At 41.6% G+C, this 27,849-nt stretch overlaps 1 protein-coding gene across 1 annotated transcript in view; it reads right to left on the reverse strand.

Annotated features, from left to right (window-relative positions):
* Positions 1 to 22,271, reverse strand: part of GDI2 (GDP dissociation inhibitor 2) — a 39,628-nt gene extending 17,357 nt beyond the window's left edge. Inside the window, exons 1-5 of the mRNA XM_089676895.1 lie at positions 22,102 to 22,271; positions 8,429 to 8,536; positions 7,709 to 7,808; positions 5,555 to 5,689; positions 4,870 to 5,068 (exon numbers count right to left, since the gene is read on the reverse strand). Coding sequence (XP_089533021.1) covers positions 4,870 to 5,068; positions 5,555 to 5,689; positions 7,709 to 7,808; positions 8,429 to 8,536; positions 22,102 to 22,146 — 587 coding nt within the window. The 5' untranslated portion in view covers positions 22,147 to 22,271. The remainder of the gene's footprint in view (positions 1 to 4,869; positions 5,069 to 5,554; positions 5,690 to 7,708; positions 7,809 to 8,428; positions 8,537 to 22,101) is intronic.
* Positions 22,272 to 27,849: the final 5,578 nt, after the last annotated feature.

Raw genomic sequence — 27,849 nt, forward strand, 5'->3', positions numbered from 1 at the left:
TAATTGATAATAGCTTTGCTTCTGGTATGAGTGAGCTGTGCTTAGCCCACTGCTATCACATGGTACCTGGGCCAATCACAGCACCTTGTGATTAGCTGTAGCTAATCATAGATCACTAGTATTCAGAGCTGTCATGAACTTAACCATTCATGACAGTTCAAAGCCTTGCTGGTACAATGATTTTCATTGTACCAGCAATCAAAGTGAAAATAAATAAATATTCCTGATCACGCCCCCAGAGTAAACATTATGTAACAGTGAATTCCAAAAACAACCTCCTGCGCTTAAATGGAATCCTATCCTTCAAAAGCTACCAACACCAAACTTATACCCAAGTAAGTGAATGATCAATTAAAATAAATAGTGTAGCGCTAATACTACTAACAATTACGTGTTAAAATGCACAAACTCTATATACATCCCCTACATATATATATCCAAGGTGATGAATCAATACATAAATAGTAAAATAACTGTCATACGTGAATTCCCTCACGGGGAATATTTAGTGAAAAAAGTGACAAACAAACACACTCCTATTTGCACATTGTGAAACAATATGTATACTGGTGCACAAAATTAGTGAATAATCAAATCAAAAAAGTCCAAAATGATATAATAATAATAATAATAATAATAAGATAATTTGTGGTAATCCTCACACTTCACTCTTCATGCAAGAATATATAATGTGTCGTATACGTGGTACACACGTGCCAATCCTTTACCAGCCAAAATACCCCCTCACCTCCTTCATTAGCCCCCACAGTACACCCATAGCATGTGGTAAAAAGCTGGAAAACTCGTGGGCAAATGTGAGTGTAATACTTGTCGTTTTAAATTTGATGCAATAAAAACCGGTTGCACTATGGAGGGTCTCTGCTTGTGTCTTATCATGATTCTGTGATGAGCTGGCTGTTAGTCTGTTGGAGGCTGGAGACGTGAGGGGAAAGCCTGAGAGGGACCCATTCTGACAGGATCACTTGATCCTCAAAGCGTGTTGACCCTGTGGGGTCTAATGAAGGAGGTGAGGGGGTATTTTGGCTGGTAAAGGATTAGCACGTGTGTACCATGTATACGGCACATTAAATATTCTTGCATGAAGAGTGAAGTGTGAGGATCACCACAAATTATCGTATTATTATTATTATATCATTTTGGACTTTTTTGAATTGATTATTTGTTCACTAATTTTATGCACCAGTATACATATTGTTTCACAATGTGCAAATAGGAGTGTGTTTGTCACTTTTTTCACTAAATATTCCCCGTGAGGGAATTCACGTATGACACCGTTATTTTACTATTTATGTATGGATTCATCACCTTGGATATATATATGTAGGGGATGTATATAGAGTTTGTGCATTTTAACACGTAATGGTTAGTATTATTAGCACTACACTATTTTAATTTATTATGTAACAGTGAACTACTCTGATGAAAGTATTAAATATACATATAGATTTTTTTTTTTTTTTAATAAAAAAATAAATTCTTCTTTAACATGTCACCAGTTTCCCTGATCACTACCACACCAGTGATATCATGATTCTGTACTGTGCTGGTGACAGTATGCAAAAAAAAAACCAAAAAAAAATAAACTTGCCGTGCCTCTTAAATACCTCAGTCTACTCTCCAAAAAGGGGTAATTTGGGGGGATATTTGTACTATCCTTGCATTTCCAGGGCCTCAAGAAATGATATCTGCCGTCAGTACATCAGGATTGATCAGTTTTCAACAAACACCATATTATGTGGACATGCAGCAGAATACATTTTGGACTAAATTTATGAAATGAATTTTTTTTTTTAATTGGATATGTTTTAAAACACAGAATTTTTTTTTTTCCTTTTCAAAATTCAGTCTTTTTTCATTTATTAGATAAAAAAATAAAAACCCCAGTAGTAATCAAATACCACCTAAAACTGAATATATACATTTAATTTGTATACAGCATTGCATGACCGTGCAATTGCCAGTGGTTGCAAAGGCTTAAGGGTTTTTCCTACATGCATTCTATGCATGAAAGGAAAAAAAAAAAAAAACACCTATGTGCAGCAGTTCCCCCAGCCCCCCAATACTTACCTGAGTCCCATTGCGATCTAGAAATGTGCACGAGAACCTCAGCTGTCCCCAGGTTTCTGCCTCCTCATTGCCTGAGACAGCACCAGAAGCCACTGGCTCCCACTGCTGTCAATTACAGCCAGTGAGCCAATCAGAAGACAGAGGAGCAGGGGCGAGCCATGGCTCCGTGTGTGAATGTACACACGGAACAGAGGTTCAGGAGTGTGCCTGCTCGGGTGCCGCATTACCGAATGGCAAAAAAAATTCCTGGTCATGAAGGAGGTAAATCTTACGGAGCTGAAGAGGTTAAAGGAGAGAATCCAGGAAAAAAAGTAGTAGTCATCACTCAGTCAACACAATTAAAATAATTCAGGACAACTGAGCTCTTTATTGGTTATAGGTCACAACAAACTTATTGGAATTGTAAAGAGAAGAGAGTCTGGCATGTACCGAGACAAATTCTGATGTTACCTCCCGGTTTTGTCTTCTGAACCTGTGTATATGTGCTCTCTCTGGAGAACACGCCCCGTTGAGTCAGAGCCCTATATTAACAAGGAGCATGAGCTCTGCTGATTACAGCGTTATAGGTCTGATTCAGTAGTGGTTTTGGCATGGAGGCCATTTCCACATTGACTGTACTCTGCAGCTGCCTCTGGTAGGGGACAGGCTTTTCTGCTCAAGCTGTGACTTCTTTAGAAATAAAATGAACTGTAAGATATTGAACACCCTTTGTTTTTTGTTAGTTAATCCAAAAGGGAGAATTGGATCGAGCTTTATATTTCTAACATAGGTCTGAATTTGGTTGGTGGCTTCAAAAGAGGAGTTCTGAATGGTGGCGCAGGTTTCAAAAGAAGCAAACCTATATACTTGCCTAGGTGGATGCAGCATTGGTCCAATGCTGCATCCATCTCCCACAGCCTCCAAGACAGAGAAATGAACAATCAAAGACCTCTGATCGCTCAGTACTCTGTCTTCAGTCTGCTCTGCCCCTCCAGTGCTCACTGGAGCACCAGGCTGTTGAGGGGGCAGAAGCGGCTAGGTCAGGCTCTCTTGCGGCTTGCTGAGAGGCTGAGGCAGCTGCCAGTCCAGGTATCTGAGTGGATTCCACACTTTAGCCCGCTATCAGCTGAAAAATGGGTGACAGAAGTGCACTCCTGTGAATCATAGAAGTAGTAGGACCATACTTCTCCCTTTAGAATCTGCATTTTACCCTGGGAAAGTAAAGAAGAATGAGAACCACAGCAAATATGCACAAAGACTGTTAGTGGATATAAAATATGTTTACCACTTAACCGTTTCAATACCGGGCAATTTTACACCTTCCTGCCCAGGCCATATTTCAGGTTTCAGCGCTCTCACACTTTGAATGACAATTGCGCGGTCATACAACACTGTACCCAAACTAAAATTTTATTATTTTCTTCACACAACTAGAGCTTTCTTTTGGTGGTATTTAATCACCACTGGGGTTTTTATTTTTTGCTAAATAAACAAAAAAAAAGACCAAAAAGTTTGAAAAAAACAACCACATTTTTCTTTGTTTCTGTTATAAACGTTTACAAGTAAATAATTGTTCTTCATAAATTTAGGCCGAGATGTATTCTACTACATGTCTTTGGTGAAAATAACCCAAATTAGGATGTATTTTTTAGTTTTTAGGAAAGTTATAGAGTTCACAAACTATGGTATAGATCTGAAAATTGATCAATCCTGAAGTACTGACGGCCAATCTAATTTCTTGAGGTCCAAGAATGTCAGAATAGTACAGATATCCCCAAATGACCCCTTTTTGCAGAGTAGACAGTCCGACGCACTTCATAAGAGGCATGGCGAGTTTTTTGAGGTTGTAATTTTTTGTCATAATTTTTCGGAAAATGAAAAAAATTATTTTCACTATTTTTTTTTTTTTACATACTGTCACCAGTGCAGTACAGCGTCATCATATAACTGGCATGGCGGTGAACAGGGACACTGACTGGTGACAGTATGAAAAAAAAATATATATATATATATTTTTTTTTATTATATTTAATTTTTATTACATTTTTTTATTTTTTTTAAGATTTTTTTTCATATTTAACTATGACCAAAATAGTACAATGTTACCATAGTAACATTGTACTACTTTGGGGAAGTGATCAGTATTTTTTTTTTTTTTTTTTTTTTTTTACACAATTTGCTTATAGCAAAGAATTACTTTGCTATAAGCTAGCATTTACCTGAATGAAATCGATTCATTCAGCTTTTTTTTTTTTTTTGTGCTTAGCTGTGATTTGGTCACAGCTAATCACATGACATGTGCATGTGATTAGCTGTGACCATTCACAGCTAGGCACTAGTATACAATGGATGGCATCATGAATGAAGCCATCCATTGTATACAACTGTCATGTGACCTGCTGTGATTGGTCACAGCAGGTCACATGGTACCAGCAACGGGAGCCGGTACTCGGATCTGTCATCGGCCGTGTCCGAGGTGCGCGGCCGATGACAGATCGCACTGCTGCGCCGCTCTGCACTAGCGCAAACGGCGCATGTGCGGGAGCACGCCAAATGGCGTGCACCCGGAATGCAGATACACATCTGAAGCCGCCAAACTGTCATTGGCCGGGCGGTTAATGGTTAAAGACCTAGCTGGGATAGAACATTGATTAGTTCAAAAGGTGTAAAATAATTTTTTTTTTACGCAACACTCATTCCAGCCTACAAGCTTAAATCTTGGTTAAGCAAGGAAAATATGCCTACAAAATATTTAACTGAAATAAGGCCGTGCCAGAACAAGAAAAAAAAAAAAAACCTCACTCATCAGTCCTGTACAGAGCCAGAGCATGGCCTGTGAAGTCAACGACATCCTGGCCCAAGTCAAACTTCTTGTAAACCTCTTGCATGGTTGTTTTTTTAGGATCGACTCCTTCCATTGTTTTCGGATCATTTTCATCATAATTTGCAACAAAGCCAAGGAACTTCTTAAATCTCCTCTTCTCAAACAAGCCCATCAAACCTTAAATAGCATTATAAAACCGTTAAGACATACAGCAAACAAGTACACTGACATAACTATAACTAGGAACTACCAAAGAATAAAGTTAATCTTGAACACACAATTTAGTGACTGGTAGAATGCCTTAAGGCTGGTATACATAAATATAAATTAAAAAAAAAATAAAAAATCCGCTGGAACCAGCCAGACTTCTCTCTGTCTGTACCACTGTCTAACTGCTGCCATCTGTCAGAACAGTCGTGATGAAAAAACTAACATGCAGCCAATGGCCGCAGAACTGATCAGTGTATTTAGCGGGGGAGTGCACGCTGTCCGGATACAATAGTGCAGCAGGAAAGATCCCTGCATCCACATAGCTTGTGTGGATGAGGGAAATCTGTCAGATTTGTTTTGTTCAACAAGCTCGTTAAATTATATATATATAAAAAAAAAAAAATTCCTGTGTAGATTCCTGCTTTACTCTTAGCTGAAATAAAAGATACTCACTGGATGCCAGAGCCTCTGCTTCTGTTGAAGGAACCTTGTAGATCTTTCCCCCCTTGTAGACAAAACTGCCTTCAATTACTTTGAAATCCAGATAGCGTGTAACTTCCGTAAATAGCAGCATTTTTACCAACTGACCTAAAAAACAAACAAAAAACACTGAAACGCTATTAGGGCATTATTAGTATAAAAAGTTACATATCTAAGGCACAACTCTAGACAACAGGTGGTTCCAAGTTTTGGATAAAAAGTTTTTAAAAAGTTGAGTTGCTGTCAGTGTCCCCATCAGGTACATATCTGTAATAAGCAAGGTGTCAACAGATGAGAAAGTAAGAGAAAGCTCCACAAAAAGGAACTCGGAAAGCATTTAAAAATTAATGGAATAGGTAAGAGTCCAAGCCTTCCAAGGATTGAAGTTGGACTTTAAAACAACTGGAAGCTAAAATGAGCTCTAATAAAGTATCATATGGTATGAAAACTAAACCTAAACTAGTAAAATGGGTCCAAATCAAAATCGAGCCACACACCTTCAAACATCATAGGTTTTTCATATAATCATCTACAAACCTTGGTTTTCTAGTATGAAGACTCAAATATCAGTAAATAGGCATCTTAAAAACTGTGTAATTTGAAGTTAAGAGATCCTGTAACCAGAAAGAAGATGCAGTGTCCATGTCTAACTGCTGAAATAACACATGCAAGGCCAGGGCCAGATTTACCATTAAAACATATTAGGCATGTGCTTATAAGCAACAGAGGCAAAAAGTTTTCTTTCCCTGTATAGCTAGCAATGCATTTCCACCACTCCCCCTTCATTAACTAAATAGGTTATTGCAATCAGATCAGGACCAGTGAGACAAGAAAATGTTCTGTGTAATAGGAGGTGCTTCCAGCAGAGGAATGCTTCTGACTCCATAAGTTGTGTACTTCCAGGCTCTAGTGTCAGAAATCCAGCCTTGTTTTGGGACAGATACTGGACTGTAAGAAAACCCACTTTCACAAGGTTTTAACCGAACTGAGTTCAGCATTTAACAAAAACATCTGTGGGAGCAAAAAAATGTGCTCTGTGTCTCCCATAAGAAGAAATCTGGGTGAAAAACAGCATTATGGCACACTATAGCTGGCCACACACACACTAGCAAAATTTTTGAATGAACATTTGTACAAAAATTTACATCAGTACATTGCATGACTTGACAAGTCATTTTGAAAATACTTCAAAATCAAATGTTAAAAGCGAGCATTTTTTTTTTTTTTTTGGAGTGAAAAAAAAAAAATTTCCCAAACAAAACTTGCTTTCACTTTTCAGAAAAAAAATGTCCATCCTGCTCCTTTGTCGCTGTGATTGAAAACTAAAATCAGTGACACCACTAATGATTACAAAAATTTAAAGTTTGGGTTTCTGAAAAAAAAAGAAAAAAAAAAAAAAAAAAAAACACCCAAATTCACCTAGGTGGGTGCAGCATTAGTTAGATGCTGCATCGTATCCCCTTTTGCTTCTAAGGCTGAAAACGGAGCAAAGATCGCTGATCGCTCGGTTCCCAGTCTTCACCGATCAGAGAGCTGGCTCTGCCCAAGAAAACCCCCTGCCTGTGGAGGGGGTGGAGTGCATGGCTCAGGCTTTCAGCAGCTCACAGAGAGGCTGTTTCATCTGCAGTTGTAGGTATCCGGGTGGATTCGACTGTAAATTCAGGATTGATCCAGAGCCTGGACCAGCTGAACTTCAGCAGGGAGCAGCCCAATGTTTGCTAAAAATGGGTCACAGGAGTGCAGAATAACCCTCACTCCTTTGATTTACATGAGACGTACAGCCAAAAAGCTTTGGCCATACTTCACCTTTAACAATGAAATTTCAGCAGTTGCTCTTAACATCACTGAATAGCAAGAGGCATAAAGCTATCATGGGGATAAATGTTTCCTGTGACTACAGTGAGAGAATTCAGCATGTATAAATTTCAGTTGGCTGTAAATGGACTGCCAAGAGGGTTGGTGAAACAAAAATATGCTTCACAATCCAATTTCTTGGTGTCTGTATAGATATCTACCCAGAACCAATTCATCTGCATATGAACTGCTGCTGAACTAACTGGAGAATTACCACTGTTAAGCTAATCTATCAGTCATAAAAGGTTTCTAAGAAGATAAACTGCTTCTTACCCCCAGCCATAAGAAATTTAGGAACCAGATCCACATTCCAGTCTCGTCCCCGTCCCATTGACTCTGGAGGGCTTCCAGGGATGTTAAACCTTTTGTACAACTAACAGTTAAAATAAAATTAATATTGTGGACATGGGAAAAAAAAGAAAAAAAAAAAAAAAAAAAAGACTATTTTATATAACTTTAGTCATTAAAAGTGTATGTGGAAAAAAACACACACACACACACACACACACACACACACGATAAATGGCCTAAAAATAAAGTGTGCACTTTTTTTTTTATTTTTCCCAGGCGCTTGCAAAGTATTGCACCCTTGATCAGTGTATCATGGGTGCAATGCCATGCTCCTGCAGACTTTCCTCCAGCTCTCTGCCAACATGGGCTGTTACTAAGCTGGAGGAAGTGTCAATGGACTACAAATGCTGTGATTACTGTGCAGGTGTTTGAGAATTACAAATTTGTCCGCCATGGTGTCAGACAGGACATCAATCATTCACAGCGTTCATTTGCACCTCAAAATACAGGTGTAAAATGGTACAAAAAAAGTTGGCCATTAATGATTTTTTTTCAGTGCAATATTAACAAATAAACCAACACTCTACCAAAGTAATGTTAAAGTTGGCAAATATCCTAGGTCACACGAGTCCCTTTGACTATGTGGAGCACTGATAAATTTGCTAAACACATTTTTTGTGTTGAAAAAAAAAGTTGTCTTACATCTTCCAGTGGTGTGATGGAAGCACTCTCTCCCCCGTAATAAGAATTGCGATCCATATGTAACACCTTCTTGCCATTTACAGACATTATTCCTGACAGGATGCATTCCTACAGAGAACAAGACACAGGTAATGATTAAAAACAGAGTAAAGCATTAAAAAAAGGTTCGTAGCATAGCTCAAAATTCTGTACAAACAGTACAAAATAAAGCATGGAAATATTTTACCTCCGACGTTTTAGATGATAAGCGAATCAGTAAACAGCAGATTAGTTGGAGTGTTTATGATTTGTAAGCACCAATAGGTAGGTGTAAAAAGTCAGCAGGAGACACAATATCACCTTCTAATTAAAGGGCCAAACTAATGCCAAAAAGAGATGGCCTAGCAAGGTGGTTTAGGTTCATAGTCTGACCAAGATAGCTTAATTGCCATTTAATAAACATTTCGAAAACTAGTAATTATAAGATCAAAATGCAAAACTAAAGACCTGAATGATTATGAAGGTCAACTGATGTCAAATAAAAAAAAAAAAAAAAAAAAAAAATTACACACACACCTAAAAATAATTAAAAGGAACACTTTTTAATCAGAGTATAGCATCAAGTCGATTAAACTCCTGGGATATTGATCGGGTCAATTAAGTAGCAGAGGGGGTTGTTATTAATTTCATTAACACCAAAGCAGCTGAAACTGATTAACAGGTGCACTACATGGGCAACAATGAGACGACTCCCAAAACAGGAATGGTTTTGCAGGTGGAAGCCACTGACTTTTTTTCCCTACTCATCTTTTCTGTTTGACCCTAGCCAAATGCAAAACTAGTGAAAGTGTCATTCTGGTAGCATGAGGCGATACCTTACCTGGACCCTACAGAGGTTGCACAGGCAGTGCAACTTCTCCAGGATGGCCCATCAAACGTGCCATTGTCAGGTTTGCCATGTCTCAAGAGCATGGAGGAGGTTCCAGGAGACAGGCAGTTACTCTAGGAGAGCTGGACAGGGCCCTAGAAGGTCCTTAACCCATCAGCAGGACCGGTATCTGTTCCTTTATGCAAGGAGGAACAGGCTGAGCACTGCCAGAGCCCTACAAAATGACCTCCAGCAGGCCACTGGTGTGAATGTCTCTGACCAAACAATCAGAAACAGACTTCATGAGGGTGGCCTGAGAGCCTGACGTCCTCTAGTGGGCCCTGTGCTCACTGCCTGGCACCATAGAGCTTGATTGGCATTTACCATTGAACACCAGAATTGGCAGGTCCGCCACCGGCACCCTGTGCTTTTCACAGATGAGAGCAGGTTCACAGTGAGCACATGTGACAGACGTGAAAAGGTCTGGAGAAGCCATGGAGAATGTTATGTTGCCTGTAACATCGTTCAGCATGACCATTTTAGTGGAGGGTCAGAATGGTCTGGGGAGGCATATCCATAGAGGGACACACAGACCTCTACAGGCTAGACCAGTGGTCGGCAAGCCGCGGCTCGCGAGCCACATGCGGCTCTTTACACGCTTTAATGCGGCTCTTGTGTGCCGGGTGCCCGCTCCCCTCCCTCCTCTCGGGCGGCAGGGACTCTGCAGCGTGATCCAAAAAAAAAAAACAGCCAGGGCAGCGCGCTCAAATGCAATGATTGGCCAGTCTCGCTGCCACTCACATCCTGATAGCCAGTGATTGGCTGTCAGGATGTGTGTAGGCGGGGCAGCGTGACGAACGTGAGAGGAGCTAGGCTCCTCTCACAGTCCGCCCTGAAGACCGGAACGGCGCGGGAACACGGCGAGAGGAACGCGCGGAGCAAAGGTAAGTGAACTGACACAGGGGGGACTTGGCTTACTACTTGCTACTTACTTACTACTACTATATGAGGGATGAATTACTATATGGGGGATGAATTACTATATGGGGGATGAATTACTATAAAAACTTATTAAAACTAAAAACAGTGTACCATCCTATGTATTTTCAGTTTTAAAAATGTGGCTCTCAAAATAAATTTCAATCGTGGTTTTGGCGAGATTTGGCTCAGTTGAAAAAAAAAGGTTGCCCACCACTGGGCTAGACAATGGCACCCTAACTGCCATTAGGTATTGGGAGGAAATCCTTGGACCCATTGTCAGACCCTATGCCGGTACAGTGGGTCCAGGGTTCCTCCAGGTGCACAACAATGCCTGGACTCATGTGGCGAGAGTATGCAGGCAGTTCCTGGAGGATGAAGGAATTGATACAATTGAAATGACCCCCTTGCTCGTCTGACCTAAATCCAATAGAACATGTTTCGGTCCATCCATTGCTGCCAGGTTGAACATCAGACTGTCCAGGAGCTCAGTGATGCCCTGGTCCAGATCTGGGAGGAAATACCTCAGGACACCATCCATTGTCTCATTAGGAGCATGCCCCGACATTGTCAGGCATGCAGAGCATACAAGCACGAAGGGGACCATTTTGAGTTGCTGCAATGAAATTTCAGCAAAAAGGGACTAGCCTGCTGCATAATTTTCTTCACTTTGATTTACGGGGTGTCTTTGAATTCAGTCCTCTGTAGGTTGATACATTTTCATCTCCATCAAACGATGGGGCATCCTTACGTTCCTAACACATTACCCAGTCCATATCAGTATACTGTGGATATCCAGCATTATATTTTTTTAATTGGAGATCTGATGTGTTTTCAAAGTGTTCCTTTAATTTTTTCAGACACACACTAAAATTTTCTAACTGCAAAAAACTGTGCATTATTTTTGGTCAAAAGTTGAACTTATTCTTTGAGAATATTAAAATGGGGGGGGGGGGGGCTTGGGGGAAGAATGACCAAGAAAACCTATTTATACTCGCCTAGGTGGATGCAGAATCTGTTCCCTTCCACCACAAAGATGGAAAACTGAGTGATCAAAGATAGCCGATTACTCAGTTCTCAGTCTTCAGTGAGCAGAGTGCTGACTTACCATCACCTGCTCTGCCCCTCTGGTGCTTTAGTGAACAGAATAGAATACCTAACTTATTGGATAAAATTCAAAATGAAGTTCTGTCAAGTAAACAGACACCTACTATGCTAAACTTAACTGTACATGCCCGTGAAACAGCAAAAAACAAATGGTACAATGATATATTGTCCATAGGGGACAATTTAAAAGCCCTTGCAGCTCATCAATTTAGAGTTAGTCATGAATGATGTCCCTTGAATTATTGATCTCTGGTATGTGCTGCAATGCTCAATATATATGGTTCAATTGTCATTTGTCTATGTGTGCACACCCAACGCATGCATTCCTATGTGCATGCTTGTGTAGGTGGTGGGCTGTTATTTTTTGGGGTGTATTTAAAGTTTTTAAATTTAAAATTACTGCTATACCAAAAAGTCTGACAAGCCTCCCGATGTGATAGCTTAGTGCAGGTGACCAGTTCTATTCATTCATTTGAATGGCCTCCCGTGCCCTGGGACACACAGGGTAGAAGTCCCTGCACTTCTTCGGAAATCGCAGCCCGCACGGGAACCGAGGTTCCCAGGGTGGTTGTGATTTCTAGTGTGGGCAGCGTGCCATTAGAATGGCACCTGCTCGCGGGTCCCGCATTCCTCTGTGTGGGTGGTGCGGCTGCAGGTATTTGTGTTGTGGGTCCCGCAGCGACACCACCCACACAAATGTGAATCAAGCTTTAGGGTGACAACTCTAGTGCTGCATGCAAAGTAACGAAAGTCAGTGTTGTCACCCTTAGACAGGAAATGCTGGGAGCAAGTTTTAAACTTTTTGTACCGAGTGAAAAAGAAAAAAAGGTAGGTGTATGACAAAGTAGTGATGATAGCATTTTTTTTCCATTTGAATGAGTGTATGCTAAAGTAAGTAGGTATCTGTGATACATATGTGACATGAGTGTATAGGATGTATGGATGAGGAGTGATTGACACTCACTGTCATAATGCTAACGATTATAACCATTAGATAGGTAACTGGAGTTCAAAACAACAAGTTGGAAGTGTACATTAAACAGGATAAAACCAGAGATATGGCTGATATTCACTAGATGTGCATTCTATCAAAATATGCAACTACACATGACGGCACGAGCCGATCACGCGCTGACTAACTACTACACAGAATCATACATGTTATATAACCAGAAGATACTGCGCATGGCAGTAGATAAGGACATTCCAAATTATGTATATAAAAGAAGGGGGATTCTAGGGGAATTTGGGACTCACTGAAGATGCGGCAGACGTGCCTTGTGGCGATTTCCCGGATTTCCCCTTGCTGATTGCTGGAGTCCCCCAATCGTTGGGCAACGGGTGATGCTACAATATCCGGTGATGTATTGATGCGTTATTCTTGCTATGATTTAAATATGATTTGCAATTCTGACAATTCTTATGTTATTATACTAACAGAACTTATTCAATAAATAATGTTCTGCTTTACTACTTATTAAGCCTAATCCGTGTATTAGTAAGCAATTGTAGTAGTGTTAAAAACACTTTGTTTTGAGGCAAAACAGTATCACATTTTGGGTTTTATTTGCAGAGCAACCTCTAGCTGTATAACCAAAGCACAAGCAGCAAAAAGTGCAACTGAAACAGTGTATATCAACAATTAAGGCTACAATCACATGGCAACACAAGAGCATCTAGTTAGTTGCACTCAGGAGGTGGTTGAACATTGCCTCTGGACGCAGCCACTCTGTGCTATGGCCTCATACAGGCCAATTGGCTGTGGCCAGAACTGCACAGAAATGCTGACCTTTGATGCGCAGTGTTTCCATCCAGGGTTGGTTGGAAGCTTTATTAGCATGTAACCACTCAGATTAGTGGTTACATGCAAGCAATGGTGGCATGCTGGTAGCACAGAGTGTGTAGGCAGTGCTTAGTACTGCCGGCAAGAAATCTACTGCCTTGTAAATGTAGCCCAACACTACAATTAACATGGAAAAAGAGCACCTCATTACACAAGCAGATAATTATGGCAGGCATTAAAATACAAGTACGCCAACAATTTAGAGCAAGTCACAGATTATTTTAGAAAGGAAGATAAACCTGACTGAACATAAGGATTTCCCCTTATACACAAACAGGATGCCTAACAACCTTTGCATTAGCAGGAAGAGACTTTCAACTGTTTAATACACACTAAAATTGGAGATTCCAGGACTACACCAATCACATCGCAGCATAATACTACAAATGCAGCATTTATGTGAAAGGGAATCTAGTAAAAGGCGGTGCGGTCAGAAAAAATAAGGCATTCATAAAGCTGTATTCCTTTACAGAAAGTACAGCACAGCTAGGGATATGTCAACACATTAGCCTGTTTCACAGTTCCCACCCTGAAAGTAACACCTAATCCAAAGAAGTACAACTCTATTTACCAGTATAATGTACCTTTTAACTAAGCAGAGCTTCTATTTACTTAATATGCAGCAAAGGCACACTAACAGAGACAGGTCCTGGGAGAAAGCCTAAAAGCCACAACACAAAAATAATATGCTTAATATGTAAGCATAAAAGGGAAAAAAAAAAAAAAAAAAAAAACACGATTCTTTACAACTCTAAAATACGCAAATATTGATTTAGGATTTGCCTCTTTAAAAATATGTTGCAAGTACTGAAAAATATCTGTATGTCCTGCCAGAAATCCAGTGAGCCAACACTACCTCTGCTGCACTAAAACTCCATGCACCAAGCAGATATTTCTTCGCTGCCACATTAGGGGGAGGTGATCTAGAATACAGTAGGGCTTTCTTATGGTGATATTTCCTAGGGCTTATTAGGTTAAAACTAAGGGTTAATAGTAAATGTGTCAAACAGTCTCTTTTTCTCAAAGCAGTCAACTTCTACAGCCACTATATATACACAGTAAGTCCTTACTGTCATTTTGGGAGCACGTCCACATTTTGAGACAAAACATGGGGAAATGCATGAATTGCAGGGATATACCGAATATGATGGTGGTGGGCTGGGTACAAATCTCAGAAAATGATTACTTAGTAATGTATAAACAAATCACACTGAAGAACATGCTATCCATATCAAGGCTTAATCAACCTGGCTTGTGTTTTCCATGTTGCACCATTGTAGTACAGCAAATTTGTATTGCAAGCATCCTTAAAGGATAAGTTCACCTTTGGGAACATATTATTTTAGGGTGGAACACGTAACATGTTCCCAAAGCTGCAACCGTGCCCGCTATCCTCCCCTTGTTCCATCTGATAGTTTCCCCCGTACTATCTGGCAGATTTGAAAAAGTGTGGCCATGCAGGGTTTCGCCCACACGGCCACGTCATTCATTCACAGAGTTCTACAATCAGAGTTCTGTGAATGAGTGCTTACAAGTCCTGGAAGCCTTAGCGACTGTCTGCTTGTAGTTTTCGATGAACTACCACAGCACTGTGGAGCACCGTGGTAGTTAATTGAAGCTTCCTGTCAGAATATCTGCTTGCTCATACATCCCATACGGCAAGCAGATAGTCTGACAGGTCTGCAGGAGACCTGCACGTCATCAGCGATCTATTGACAATTTCCACTTCCAATCGCCTAGGCAGTTGGAGCAGAAGTGGGAGTGGGTACCTGCTCCCCAAAAAGTGCCAATTCCTCACGGGGAACCCAGGACCAGTCCTTAGAGTGGAACTTCCCCTTTTGGATGGACCTTCGCTTGAAAGACTGCGCATTTTGCCAGAAGACTCATCAATCATTCTAGAATAAAGCTCCACACTAAAACTAAAGTGCAGCTTTATTAGTTTATCTGGTTAACCCTTTGAGGACCAAGGGACGTATTTGTCCCATGTTTGTAATTGCGTGTATCATCTGATTAAGAACTTAAAACTTTTTTTTTTTTTTTTTGGGTTTGAGTCAAAATATTAGTTCTTATCAACAAACAAATGGATCTAGCTTTTTGCCAATTATTTCATGAAATGGCTTAGTTACAGCAACTGAAGTGTACGAACTTTAAAAACAAAAATATTGATTCTTTTGGCGTTCCAAAACCTTACGGTCCTCAAAGGGTTAATAAACTATAAAGACAGAACTCTTGAGATATGGTTATATTTTGATGTTCCAATACAGGATGTTGAAATAGTTTTTTGTGCCTAATACCAAGTTCAACAATAAACCGTGTAGAAGGATCCTATTCTAAACTGCGTACAATATTGCTAAGCAAGCTTCCCAACAGCTAAAGTGGGCACTGGAAATCATTTTTAAGATGACTTTGCCATTCTTTACTATTACATGAGCTCCAAAAGGGACAACATACATATAATGCCTCCTTTGTGCAGGAACACTGTTTCCTTTGTATTGCGCAAGCAGTAGCTTATGTCTTGAGCTCTCTTTAGGCAATCTAATTCATTAAAGGTCTTTCAAATTCCCATATGAAAATAACGGGACAACATTTCTGATAACACAACAAACATTAAAAAAAAAAAAATAAAATAAAAAGGCTGTATATTTAGATTAACTAGTTCAAACCAAAAAAGTGCTTACATAACAATGTAGGGAAAATTAAAAAAAAATTTTAAAAAATGGAAGTATTCCATGCAGAGTGTAAAGACCCTCAGGTATAAAATGCACAACGAACTGAACCATCTGCCCATAGTAAAGACCCTTTCACTTCAGTACTGCTTACAGCTCATCTCCATATTTTATTTAAAGCGGTAATAAACCCCAAACCCAAAATGTATTATATTGCAACTTACCAATCATTTGATTTGCTGGCTGCATCAGTTTTCTTTTCTTTTGCAGGCCAGATCACCAGGTGAAAAAAGCCACACACCTGTATTAAGGCTGGCACACGTGGGCCGAACATCAGCTGGTTCAACAGAAACTGGCCACCATTTGGCCCGAGTGTACAGCAGCCTGTCTGACAGAAGCAGGTCTAATGTCTGGATTCTGTTGAACAGACATGCTGGGGCGGGAAGGCAGTCCCCATGTCAAAGCACAACAGCTCAGCAGGGGAAATCGCTGCACCAACATTGCTTAGGTAGAGGAAGTGTTCCATTTATTAGATTTTATTACATATAACAACTCCAGCTAACACTTTACAATCAGACAGTTAAAATTTTACCTTTTTGGATACAGGTTTTACATAAATAAAAGCTGATCTTTATAATCACCCCTGCCAGTGGTAAATGGATGGTCTCATCCACGTAACCTGGTACATTCTGCTACAGCTTAAACTTCTGAAAATCAGCAGTTTTATTGGCTGAATCACCAGATGAAAATAGAAGAAAGCCTAAAAAGGGAAACTAATGCAGCCAACTCATCAAGAATTGGTAAGCTGCTAATGTTTGCTTTTGGATTTACTATCGCTTTAGGTTTAGTTTGGACCAAGATGGCCCACATCAACTTAACTTTACTAACCATTGCAGTGGCTGGGAATACTATATACACTGTATGTAGCTTCATCTACATACAATACACAGCACTCTGTTCCAGCAGTGGGATGAGAACTTCACATCTTAAACCTGAAACAAAATGAAGTTTGTAGAATGCCTTCTTTGAATGGCTCAGCCGTGCTCAGCTCAATTTTGTTCCAGGAGCAGGACAGAAGCTCTCACATCACTGCTGGAATAGTCACATACTGTATGTACAAATGATACAGTGTACATAGCTGCTGAAACCTAGTGCAGTAAATTATTTGTTTGGACCAGCTTGGCTCAAATGAATCATTTAGTTCAATTAAACCTGGTGATCAGCTTTAACACTACATCAAACGTGCGTCATATAACTAGGACTGTAGGTGAACCAGTGACATGTCTAAATTAGTACATTGCCTCCTTCCTCCCCACGCTCCCATTTCTGCTCTCAGTAAATAGCCTAGTTGCACTGTAGTCAGTTGCTAAATTAGAAGATGCTTAGTGCAAGACAAGCAGACATAATCTCTTTCATACTTTGTCCTGCTGACCACCATCATAGGTAGTGAACATGAGGAAAAAGCTATATTTTGAGTTGAAACCAGGACAAGTATAGAGAGGAAATCTTCCAATAGGGACCCTTGTGCCTGTGACAGATAAAGAGGGCATTTCTCTCACTTTGGTGAGAATTTGGCTAAAGGAAGGGGTTACAGTGCCTGATAATTCTGCCACCCTAAAGGCTGGGAACATGTCTGCATGGAGGAGAGAGGGAGGGGTCACTCAGTACTGTGTACACCCCCACAAATATTACTGCACAGTCATGTGGGCTGCCTAGAAAGGGACAAAAATGAAAAGTGACAGCTTTCTCTTCACTTCCACTGACGCATGCATATTAAAGGTGGCAATGGGCAATCCATAGGATCTAGGGCTGCAGTGGGTACACAGGCAAAGGGGCTGCACAGAAATCACATACCCTCCCTAACATGTTTCGTGCCCTAGCATGTTATATACAAAAGTGCACAAAATGCGTTAGAGAGGAGCCAGGGTGTGACATCACGCCGCTCGGGCCACGTGTTCAGGCCGGCGGCCATCTTTGATGCTCTTTTCTATACTGTGAGTGCTCCATGCTTTTCTGGATCTGCTTATTATGGCAATTTTTGAATACTACAATATCAAGAAAATTTCTGTTTGGGCTCGTTTGATTGCGAGCCCACCCCCCCTTAAGGTGGATTCTGCTGCTGCTTTATACCCACCATTGAGAGAGGTCCCCCTGGGGGCTATTTATGATACCTGGTACATGGAGTGTGATCCCCTTGGTGGATGGCTGAGTGATTCCTGATCCCTGGAGGCTGATGATCCTACAACAACTTGACTTTCTACTGGTTGGCCAGTTGAGCTGTGGATATTCATCCTTCTGTACCCAGAGGTAAATACTCAAATGCGCACGTTTGCGTTATCTGGTTAGTGAAATCTACACCTATTTACACATCACCAGAGTCACGATTTGCACCTATATATGGATTTGGGGACTTACATGCTTATTTGTAACACTCTAATATTGGAGTTCACCACCTGCACTATATAACGTCTGTAGACGGTCATCGCACTTGATTTTACCTCAGCGCTACACAGCGCTATTATATCAATTGTTCTTATTTGTGGTATTTAACATATAGCGCTGCATATTTATGATTGGTTTATATGAAGGTTAAGAGGGTTTTGCCTTTATGTCAGCTGCTTTTTCCCTGCACTACCTAGCGCTCGTACACTTGTTATTATTTTAAGTAATTTTTCTCCTTCACTGATGTGCTCTGATGAGGCTGCACTGATAGGCAGCCCTGATGGGCACTAACAGGCTGACTGATAGTAAGGCACTGATAGCAACTGATTAGTAGGAACTGAAAGGTGGCACTGATGGGGCTGCACTGACAAGCAGGTTGGATCTGTTCTGTTACCCAAATCAAACCTGTGTTTCCCTCTTCGTGGGAGGGGGGTGGATAAAAGGAACTGAAGTCATAGCCAGCAGTCACATACTGCCTGTCAACTCATCAGTGGAATCTGGTGCCCGCAACTGCAATCGTAGCATCCAGCTGTCAAACTGGGAAGGAGATGACAGACGTAGGCGGACAGTGAGAGAAAGCAATGAAATGCGCTCAGTCAAAATAGCAGGCACGCCCATCACAGCCCCACCCACCAGGGAAGGGTGCCGATTTCCACAAATGAGTGCTGTATCCCGCTTCAGCAGACCACAAAGCCATGGCCTCAATTACCAGAGAGACCGACCACTGAACCCACGGTCCACATGAGGGGCCCGATTCCAGAACACTGTTGCAGTGTAGCCCAGGCATCGGGATGCAATTTCCAATCCCCGTAGCACCTGAAATTTGTCAAGCCCTGCGTTTATAGTAAATCACTGAAAGTGAACCCCCCCCCCCCAAATTAAGGGTTCGTTGCCAAACAGAAAGAGGGGAAATTTTCCTAGAGGTATTTTGCTCGTTTTAGTAGGATTTCCTCTCACTTCACTTTTTGTTTTGGCTATATGACAGAAAGTGGGGGGAAATCCCCCTAAATGGGACACTACTGGAGCAAAACACAAAATTATAAATTTTCTTCCTTACTCTAAAAACAACAAAAAGATATTTTCCTTTAACACCTTCCCAGATTGATGGCCGGGCGTGACACTCCCCTACCTGAGAGGAAGTCATAGGAGGATCTGTCAGAAAGCACTGCTCTGTCATCGGCTGTGTCCACAGGACACAGCCGGTGATAGATCTCTACATTGGCCCATTGCCAGTGTTATGTGATCGTTCTGACCAATTACAGCAGGTCACATGACAAATGTATACAATGGATGGCTCTTTCATGCCATCCATTGTATACAATTGTGTTAACGGCGATTGGACACGGCGGTCACATGATACAGACAGGGCCAATCACGGCCCATTTGTACCTATGATGAGCTTTGGCCAAAAACAAATTTAGAAGCATTTGCGTTTAGAAGCGTTTAAAGATAAGAACGGGAGAACCTCCCAAATGCCCCGAATACACTGAAAAGTGGAAAATTATTAACTATTTCAGAGTGTTTCAGAGAAATACAGAGAGTAAAAGCAGAGACAGCAGTATGTGTTGAGATTAGCTTAGGTGTGAGTTGCTCATTAACATTTCTTTTGTTTCCAAGGGTTGGAAAGGTGTCTGCTGGAGTGAGTCATTAAGGCCCCCTGGCAGGGGGCCTGCAGGAGGAATTTGAGGTGTGAATGGTCATTAACATATCTTTTGTTTCCTAGGGTGGGAGAGGTCTGAGGTGTGAATTGGTCATTGCAAGGTGTGACAAGCTTGATGGGAACATCCTGTGTTCAGTGTTTTGTCCATTTGAGTACCTTGAAAATGCTTTGCATGCATTTTTCATGATGAAAAAAAGGCTCTGGGCAGCATCGGGAACTGGAAGAGTTAAAAATAATTTGCAAACGCTTATAAACGTGATTTGCTGTGTTTAGCATTTGAAACGCTGATAAAATCAACTGCTGAACACAAGTTTTCTGCGTTCAAAAAAAACTGTAGACTCAAATGCCTGTAAACGACTGTAAACAAAAATGTGTACATGGACGCATAGGAAAACATTAGGGTGAGTTCAGGGGCTGCTGGAAAAAAAACGCTGAACAGCTCCTAAACGTGAGTTTATCAGCTGCAGCGTTCATGAACCCTAAAATTTTGCAAACAGGTAATTTTTCTTCTTCACTGATGTGCGTCGATGAGGCGGCACTGATGAGGCTGCACAATCAGGGCACTTATAATCAGTACCCTGATTATTAATGTAGAGGTCTCCTTTCACACTTGCCAGTTATCAACAGTACTTTCCTCATGCGGTGTACTGCCGATAACTGGCAAGCGTGTTTACATTGTTATCAGTTGTGATTGGACACAGCTGATCAGGTGGTAAAAAGCCACTGTGATTGGCCCTTTACCGTGACATGTGATCTACTGTGTCCGAAGAACACAGCGATCACAGAGAGCGTCGGGTGTGTGCCACAGTTCTGGGAGGTTGTCGCACGATGCCTTCCCATAACTGGACGACCGCGCTGTAGCCATCGTTCAGGTATAGGGCAGTCAGCAGGTGGTTAACCAAGACAAGTACATACTACAGAGGGATAGGCTTTGTTTATATGTCACATCTGAGGTTTACAACCACTTTATGCTGAGAACATTGATAGTTAAGTACTGTACATCATATTTACATGTTTAAGGATCAGTTCACACTATAGAAACGCAGTCCAAATGCATTTCAGCATGCATGGTTTGATGTGTTTTGGGCACGTTCCGGTGCGTTTTTTATTCCTTCCACCCCCCCCCCCCCTTTTTCTTCAATTTAAATAGGGACATGCATTTTTGGTGCATTCCAGTGCGTTTTAGTGCATTAAAAAAGCAGCCCTTTTTTTTTTTTTATTTCTGGAACTGCAAGCACTGATGTGAACTGACATTGACAGCCATATAACCTACTTTCTGTGAGTTTTGGATGCAGAAAAAAGCAACTGATACATGTAGTGTGAACTTGCCTTTAAACTTTTATTTTTTTTTACATTTCTTCAGTTACTTCCTGGTTTCCAGACCTAGAAAAATGATGTCACACATCCCAGGAGTCTTCAGGATTTTTTTTCCCCAGGTAACCACACCTTCCTACATGCACGCCTGATCTAAGTGCAGATGGATTCCAGGAAGTAACTGCTAGATGGGTCATCTGCCCATCCTCGGAATATGTCCAAAGAGCTGAACGACTTAGAGATCGGTCCAGGAGGTGGCATGCACCTTGTTGGACTTAATGTATGTCATGGAATTCAGCTTTAAAATCACCACAAAGCATTGCAGCTGCACCGATGCATATTGCTCTACACAAAGCCATATCTGCTTGCAGGTAGGAGGTCACAATGACCCACCTGTTATTTTAGCACCCTCTGGCCACCGGTGTGAAAGCATTCTAAAGATTAAAGGTTGTCCCCTCTTGCCCACAGGTATAAAGGTGGGGTGCTATGCAGGTCCCAGGCCTGGCTCCCCTCTGATGAGGGTCTATAATCCCCCCTGCCACTGATAGAAGACGTGTAGCCAGTGCACGCCTGCGGCCTCCTACAGACGAGGACACACCTGGGCCGCCATTGTACGAGGAGCTCTGAGTGGACGGTGTGAGGAGGCCGGCCTCAGTCCAGGATACACGTGTCACCTCATGAAAAGCCAGTGCACCGTCACCGGACAGGCTCCTCCAGCAGGACGGGACCGAGAAGGGAGTGTCCCCCGTCCCTAGGCCCGACTCTGCTGAGAAATGAAGGACTACAAGGCGGACGGGTGTCCGGGCATGTTCTCACCGTCAGGCCGGTACCGAGCACGATGACGTCGTACTCCTCATTCATGTTGTCGGGCTGCGGGGAACTTAGGTGTCAGAAGCAGGAACAGCCGGGGACGCGCTCACTGACTGGACGTATGGCGGCTCCGGAAGCGTTAACAGAAGCAAAACGGCGTCGCGCACGGTTCACCACTCCCAACTTACACCCGCACGTCACTAAGCAGCCAATCAAGAACGTCTTAAGGGGCGTGCCGCTGTCAATCTATTCGCTCTGTGCACGACACCGAGCCACTTCCTTCTACGTCACTCGAGTCAAGTTCATTGGCTGCTGGCGTTGTTACAGGAGGTGGTGTATTGTCACCTGATTACTCAATAAACTTTATCAAAAAGTAGTGTACAGGGGGGGCAGGGGAGTACTAAGCTCCCAGCTCTGGAGTTTGGCTCTAGTTTATTGAAAGCTGCTCATATACAATGCAATCTGTACAATCTGCTTTAGTTTTATGAAAACTATGAGGACAAACCTAAGCAATCCATCCAATTAGCATGTTAACAAGCAGGCCCCTGCGCTATGCACGGGGGTTACCAAAATTATGGAAACACCAGGTGAAAGAACAACTTTTCCAAATATGGGGTCACGTCTGGCCTCCAAGACAGACAGAATTCTCCTGGCAAATATAAGCAAAATCTTGGCAAAAACCTTTCCAGTTCTCGCAGAGATGCCAGAGGTGGAAAACGAGCCGCCTGAACCTTGTTCTCCAAAATTGACCATAATGGTTTTATGAGATTGAGGTCTGGTGTCTGCAGCGCCCAGGAAAGGGGCGACACTACGTCTGCATGCTCGTCATACAACGCTTTGACAACACCAGCTGTGTGAATCAGAGCATTATCAGCTTGGTAAATGGCATTGTCTCGGAAAACATTTTATGCATCGTGAGGTATACATGGTCGGCTAAATTTTGTACTTAGTCGCTGGCAGTAACTTTACCTTTCAATGTGATGATGGAGATACCAAGATAGGGCTGCCCAAACCATAATTGATTGTGCCACCACCATGCTTTACAGTCCTGCTCATAAGTTTGGAACGGTGTTTGCCACGCATAAACATATCCTTTGGTTGGGAGCAGTGTGAAGTTTGATTCATCAGACCATATTACAGTCTTCCATTGATCGACAGTCCACGATTTATGGGTGTTGCACCACTCTCTCCTCTTCTGAGCATTAATATTGGTCACAAGTGGTTTGGCAATTGCAGCTCACCCATGAATATTTTGCTTATGGAGTTCCCTCCACATAGTTTTTGTGGACACAAGCTTTGGAAGACTGAGATTGAGCTCTGCAGTCACTTTTGCAGTTGTTTTTTTATCCCGGATCACAATCCTGCAATGTCTGCACCATGAGGTGTATATGGTCGGCCAAAATTTGTACACAGTCGCTGATAGTGACTCTACCTTTCAAGGTGATGATGGGGCCTGCAGAATACAAAGATATGGCTGCCCAAACCATGATTGTGCCTCCATCATGCTTTACAGTCCTGCTCGTAAGCTTGGAGCATTGCTTGCCATGCATAAAAACATCCGCTGGTTGGGAGTAGTGTGAAGCTTGATTCATTGGACCATATTACAGTCTTCCATTGATCGAAAGTCCACAATTTATGGGTATTGCACCATTCTCTTCTCTTGTGAGCATTAATATTGGTCACCAGTGGTTTGGCAATTGCAGCTCACCCATGAATGTTTTGCTTATGGAGTTCTCTCCACATAGTTTTTGTGGAAACAAGCTTTTGGAAGACTGAGATTGAGCTCTGCAGTCACTTTTGCAGCATGTTTTTTTATTTTGGGTCACAATCCTGCCCTATGTCCTTTTGTCTCTTTTGGGCAGTAGACCATGTCGACCGCATTTATGCCTATCAGACATTTTCCCAGAAACTGTATATGCTGTCATAACCTTTGATACTGTACCTGGAGACACCACAGATAAATTGGCAACTTCAGTCACAGAGGCACCAGCTAAGTGAGCCTCAACAATCTGTCCGCTTTGAAGCTCAGTAAGCTCTAACATGATTCAGTGTTACTAGCAGCGCACGTAGTTAATGACGAAAGTGAGACTTCCAACTTGTTAGCCAGGTGTCTCATCACACAGCAGAAGCAAAAGAATGCTACAGCACTTGCGCATTCGATGAAAAACACGTCTCTTTCATACCTGCACATCGTGTAGTGTTTCCATTTTTTTTGTCTAACCCTTGTAGTTAATGGTCAATCTGATGGTAGCCATACACACTTTAAATTTTCTATCTAATCAATAATCAAACTTGGAAAAAACGGAATAGCCATAATTTCCCCTCTGATCGATTTAGACTTCATAATGATTGGATTTGATCAAATGGAGTCAATCAAAAAGAATGGAAAATTATTGCTCTATTTACATCAATCGGAAGCACTGAGTCACTTTGTTTATGAACACGATCATATTGTGATTGATCAGAATATTAGATTTTGCTGCCTCCTGAATATCTGTTTTGGAATTTGACAGCCAAATGGGGTCACCACACCACAACCATAAGTCTAGCATTAGACACATAGTTGCAATGCAACCCTATTCATTTGAGTAAGTTGCATTTGGTGGATAGTACTGTTGCCAAAGGGGGGGGGGGGGGGGGTTTAGTGTGGCACAAGGCCTTGCCTGTGTACAACCCTGTGCGGCCGCTTTTGCAGCAGCAGCTCAACTGCCTATTTTTACTGCCTTCTGATCGCAACTGTAAAAAGTCCCAACAGCTTAGAAATACCTGTTGGCTAATTACATTAGAAGGCTGGACGGTTGCAAAGATCTGATTTAATAGAAAAAACACAATATCTGAGTTGTGATCATTGAAAATTAGTTTCTTCATAATGCTTATATAAAGAGAGATAAATGAGGGATTGTTTTAGGCTTAAAAAAGAAGTATGGACGAAAATATTTTGAAATCTTCAGTCTATAGCTTTTCAGACACAGTGATACAAGTGTCACTGACAGGCGTTCAGGAGGCGATATTGCTGCCTCCTGGATGCTTTTTTATTTTTTTTGACAGCCAAAGTTTTTCAATGGGAATACCAACTGCAACTGTGAGCTTGTATTTGGCTTGTGGTTTCAGCATGGCCTCATTCACGGGACAGGGGGTATCATTTGTGTGTGTGTACAACTTTCTCCTGCCACCTTTACAGGTTAAGGAACATGGTAAAACTGCTGCTGAACCACCTATTTATACTGTCCACCGACCAACACGGTAAACAAGCCCTTAAGGTGCTTTTACTGCTTACTCAAAATCCATAAATACTTTAGTCGCATGATCTGGACACAAATGTACTGCAAGCCTGGAGTACAGTAAAGATAAAGTGGGAGTAAAATAAGCTCAATAATTTGTGTCATCAATGGTGTCAGTGAAATAAAACAAGTTCCATCATTGGCTTCAATAGGATAAAAGAAGTGCCACTGATGGTGCCAGTGGAAGGGAAAAAAAGCCAAAATGCTTGGTGACCGTTTGACAAAATAAAGCCCAAATCTTTAGGGATCTCTCCTGCTGTTATTGTATTGTGATCGGGGCACCTTCCCCCTGCTAGAATACACAGAGCAGTGCTGCATGTGCTAATAGAATGCTGATTTTCTAGTAGGAACGTTTGACAGAAGACAGTCATTAGACAGGCTTCTGTTGAACAGACAACAGTACACATACACTAAACTTTGGCTGGAATGTGTATACTCAGTTTTTCAGTGTCAGTGCGAGAAACACATATTAACATTTACACACATCCGAAGTGTAGCAAAAGGCCTCTGGGAACTGTGGTGACATGCCAACAACTATAGCGCAAGTATATAAAGCTTTCAGCTATAGTTTTCTTGTGAAATACTGTGGGGGTTATTTAATAAATCACTGTAGGAAGAAACATGCTAAGAGCTGTATTCAGGACAAGCTGCCAGGATCCATCTTATACCTGTCTGATGTAAAGCTGAACTAAACCCATCAATGTAGAGCTGAATTAAACCCACCAATAATGGTTTCCAAGAATGCTACATCCAAGCTGTGGCAATAACTGTCACTGCTGGTGTCTTGGCTGATCACATGTGTAGCACCATGACAACTGCATATCTAACAGAGGCTAAGATGACACCGCCTTTGGCAGCAAAAGGATAGTATAAAGCAGAACTAAACCCATCGATTTAACAGTTTAAATAAAATAGCACTCTTGGCATACTAGGAACTTAACTAACGGTCAAATTTGCTTGTACTCTCAACTAAACTGTCAAACCATCAAATGGCTGGTGTCATAACAGATCATGTGCAGCATCATGGCAGTTGCAGATCAAACAGAGGCTAAATTGGCAGCTTCCTTGGCTGAAAAGGATAGGAGGGTTTAATTCCGCTTCAAAGTGTTACTAAACCCAGGACCCTGCATTCATTCTATCTGGTCTCCCACAGCACACAGAACATGGAAATGCAATTATTTTTAGTGAATATAAATTGCTAAATACCTTTTGTCATCAGCAGTTAGAGCAGGCTTGTGACTTCTATCAGTGTTCAGCAAAGTACTGGTTAAAGCTTGTAGGAGGAGTTTCTCTAGGAAGAGGTAGAACCCCTGACCTGGGCAGTGCTGATTGGCCCTGTGATTATCACATGCACTCTTCCAGGAAAAAAAAAACCTCTCTAGCAATACACATCAAACTGAGTATGTGCAGTGTCTCCACATGATATGTCTTATCAGGAGATAAGAGGGAGACACTGTAAGAAAGTAAGGATCAAAAGTCAGGATCAAACATCCTTTTTACACAATGCAGAGTATTAACCCCTTAGGTTCCAAAGTGAGTATAAGTGAGCATGCTTTACTGCATATACAGACTGATTTTACTGTTGTGGGTTTAGTAGCACTTTACGTTCCACTTTTAGCAAAGTGAATCGCATACGACAGACTATTATTTAGGACTCATTCACACCATAAATGCAGAAAAACCGATGGAAACTGATAAGCAGATTTCACTTGCAGAGACATCTATTTTCATAAGTAAATGCTACATTAATCATGCCCTTACTCAAGATAGTTATAGCCATAAATGCTAGGGGGTGTTTTTCAAAGTGATTTCTCAGCAAAATAAAAAGCTTGGAGACATAGATGGATGAGGGAGTTTGCTTTCAATTAAAGGATAAGTTCACCTTTTAGTAAAAAATAATAAATGCATATTTTTTTGCAGATCTGTCAGAATATCTGCTTGTTCATACGGGATGTACGAGCAAGCAGATATACTGACTGGAAGAATCAATGAACTACCACGGCATGCCACAGCATCATGGTAGTTCATTGAGGACTACAAACTGACAACCGCTAAGGCTGCCGGGACTTGTAGTCTCTCATTCACAGAATGCTGTGAATGAGTGACGTGGCTGGGCAGGTTCATTTAGCAGCTAGCAGGAAGGGGGGGCGGTGTGGAGAACATCCCCGGCTAGCTGTCAAGCGGGGAACAGGGGCCAGTCAGATCGTAATATGTTACACCTTGAATATAGGTCTAACATGTTACGAAAGGTGAACTTATCCTTTAAATATTAAAAATGAATTAAGCATCGTTTTTGGTTTGTGGTGCTCAGATAATTTGTAGTTCCGCTTTAATAAAGAAATGGTCATGAGAGATATAGGAAAGCTGCAATTGCATCCTTCTAAAAAGTCTTGTTCCATGGCTGTCATGCTTACCCCCTGGCTTCAAACTTTCTTTGTTATAGAACTGGAAAAATAATAATGCAGAGCAGGAA

Source organism: Staurois parvus, unplaced genomic scaffold (genome assembly GCF_062004578.1).
Source record: "Staurois parvus isolate SC_StPar_1 unplaced genomic scaffold, SC_StPar_1.0 ptg000175l, whole genome shotgun sequence".
Lineage (NCBI taxonomy): Eukaryota > Metazoa > Chordata > Amphibia > Anura > Ranidae > Staurois > Staurois parvus.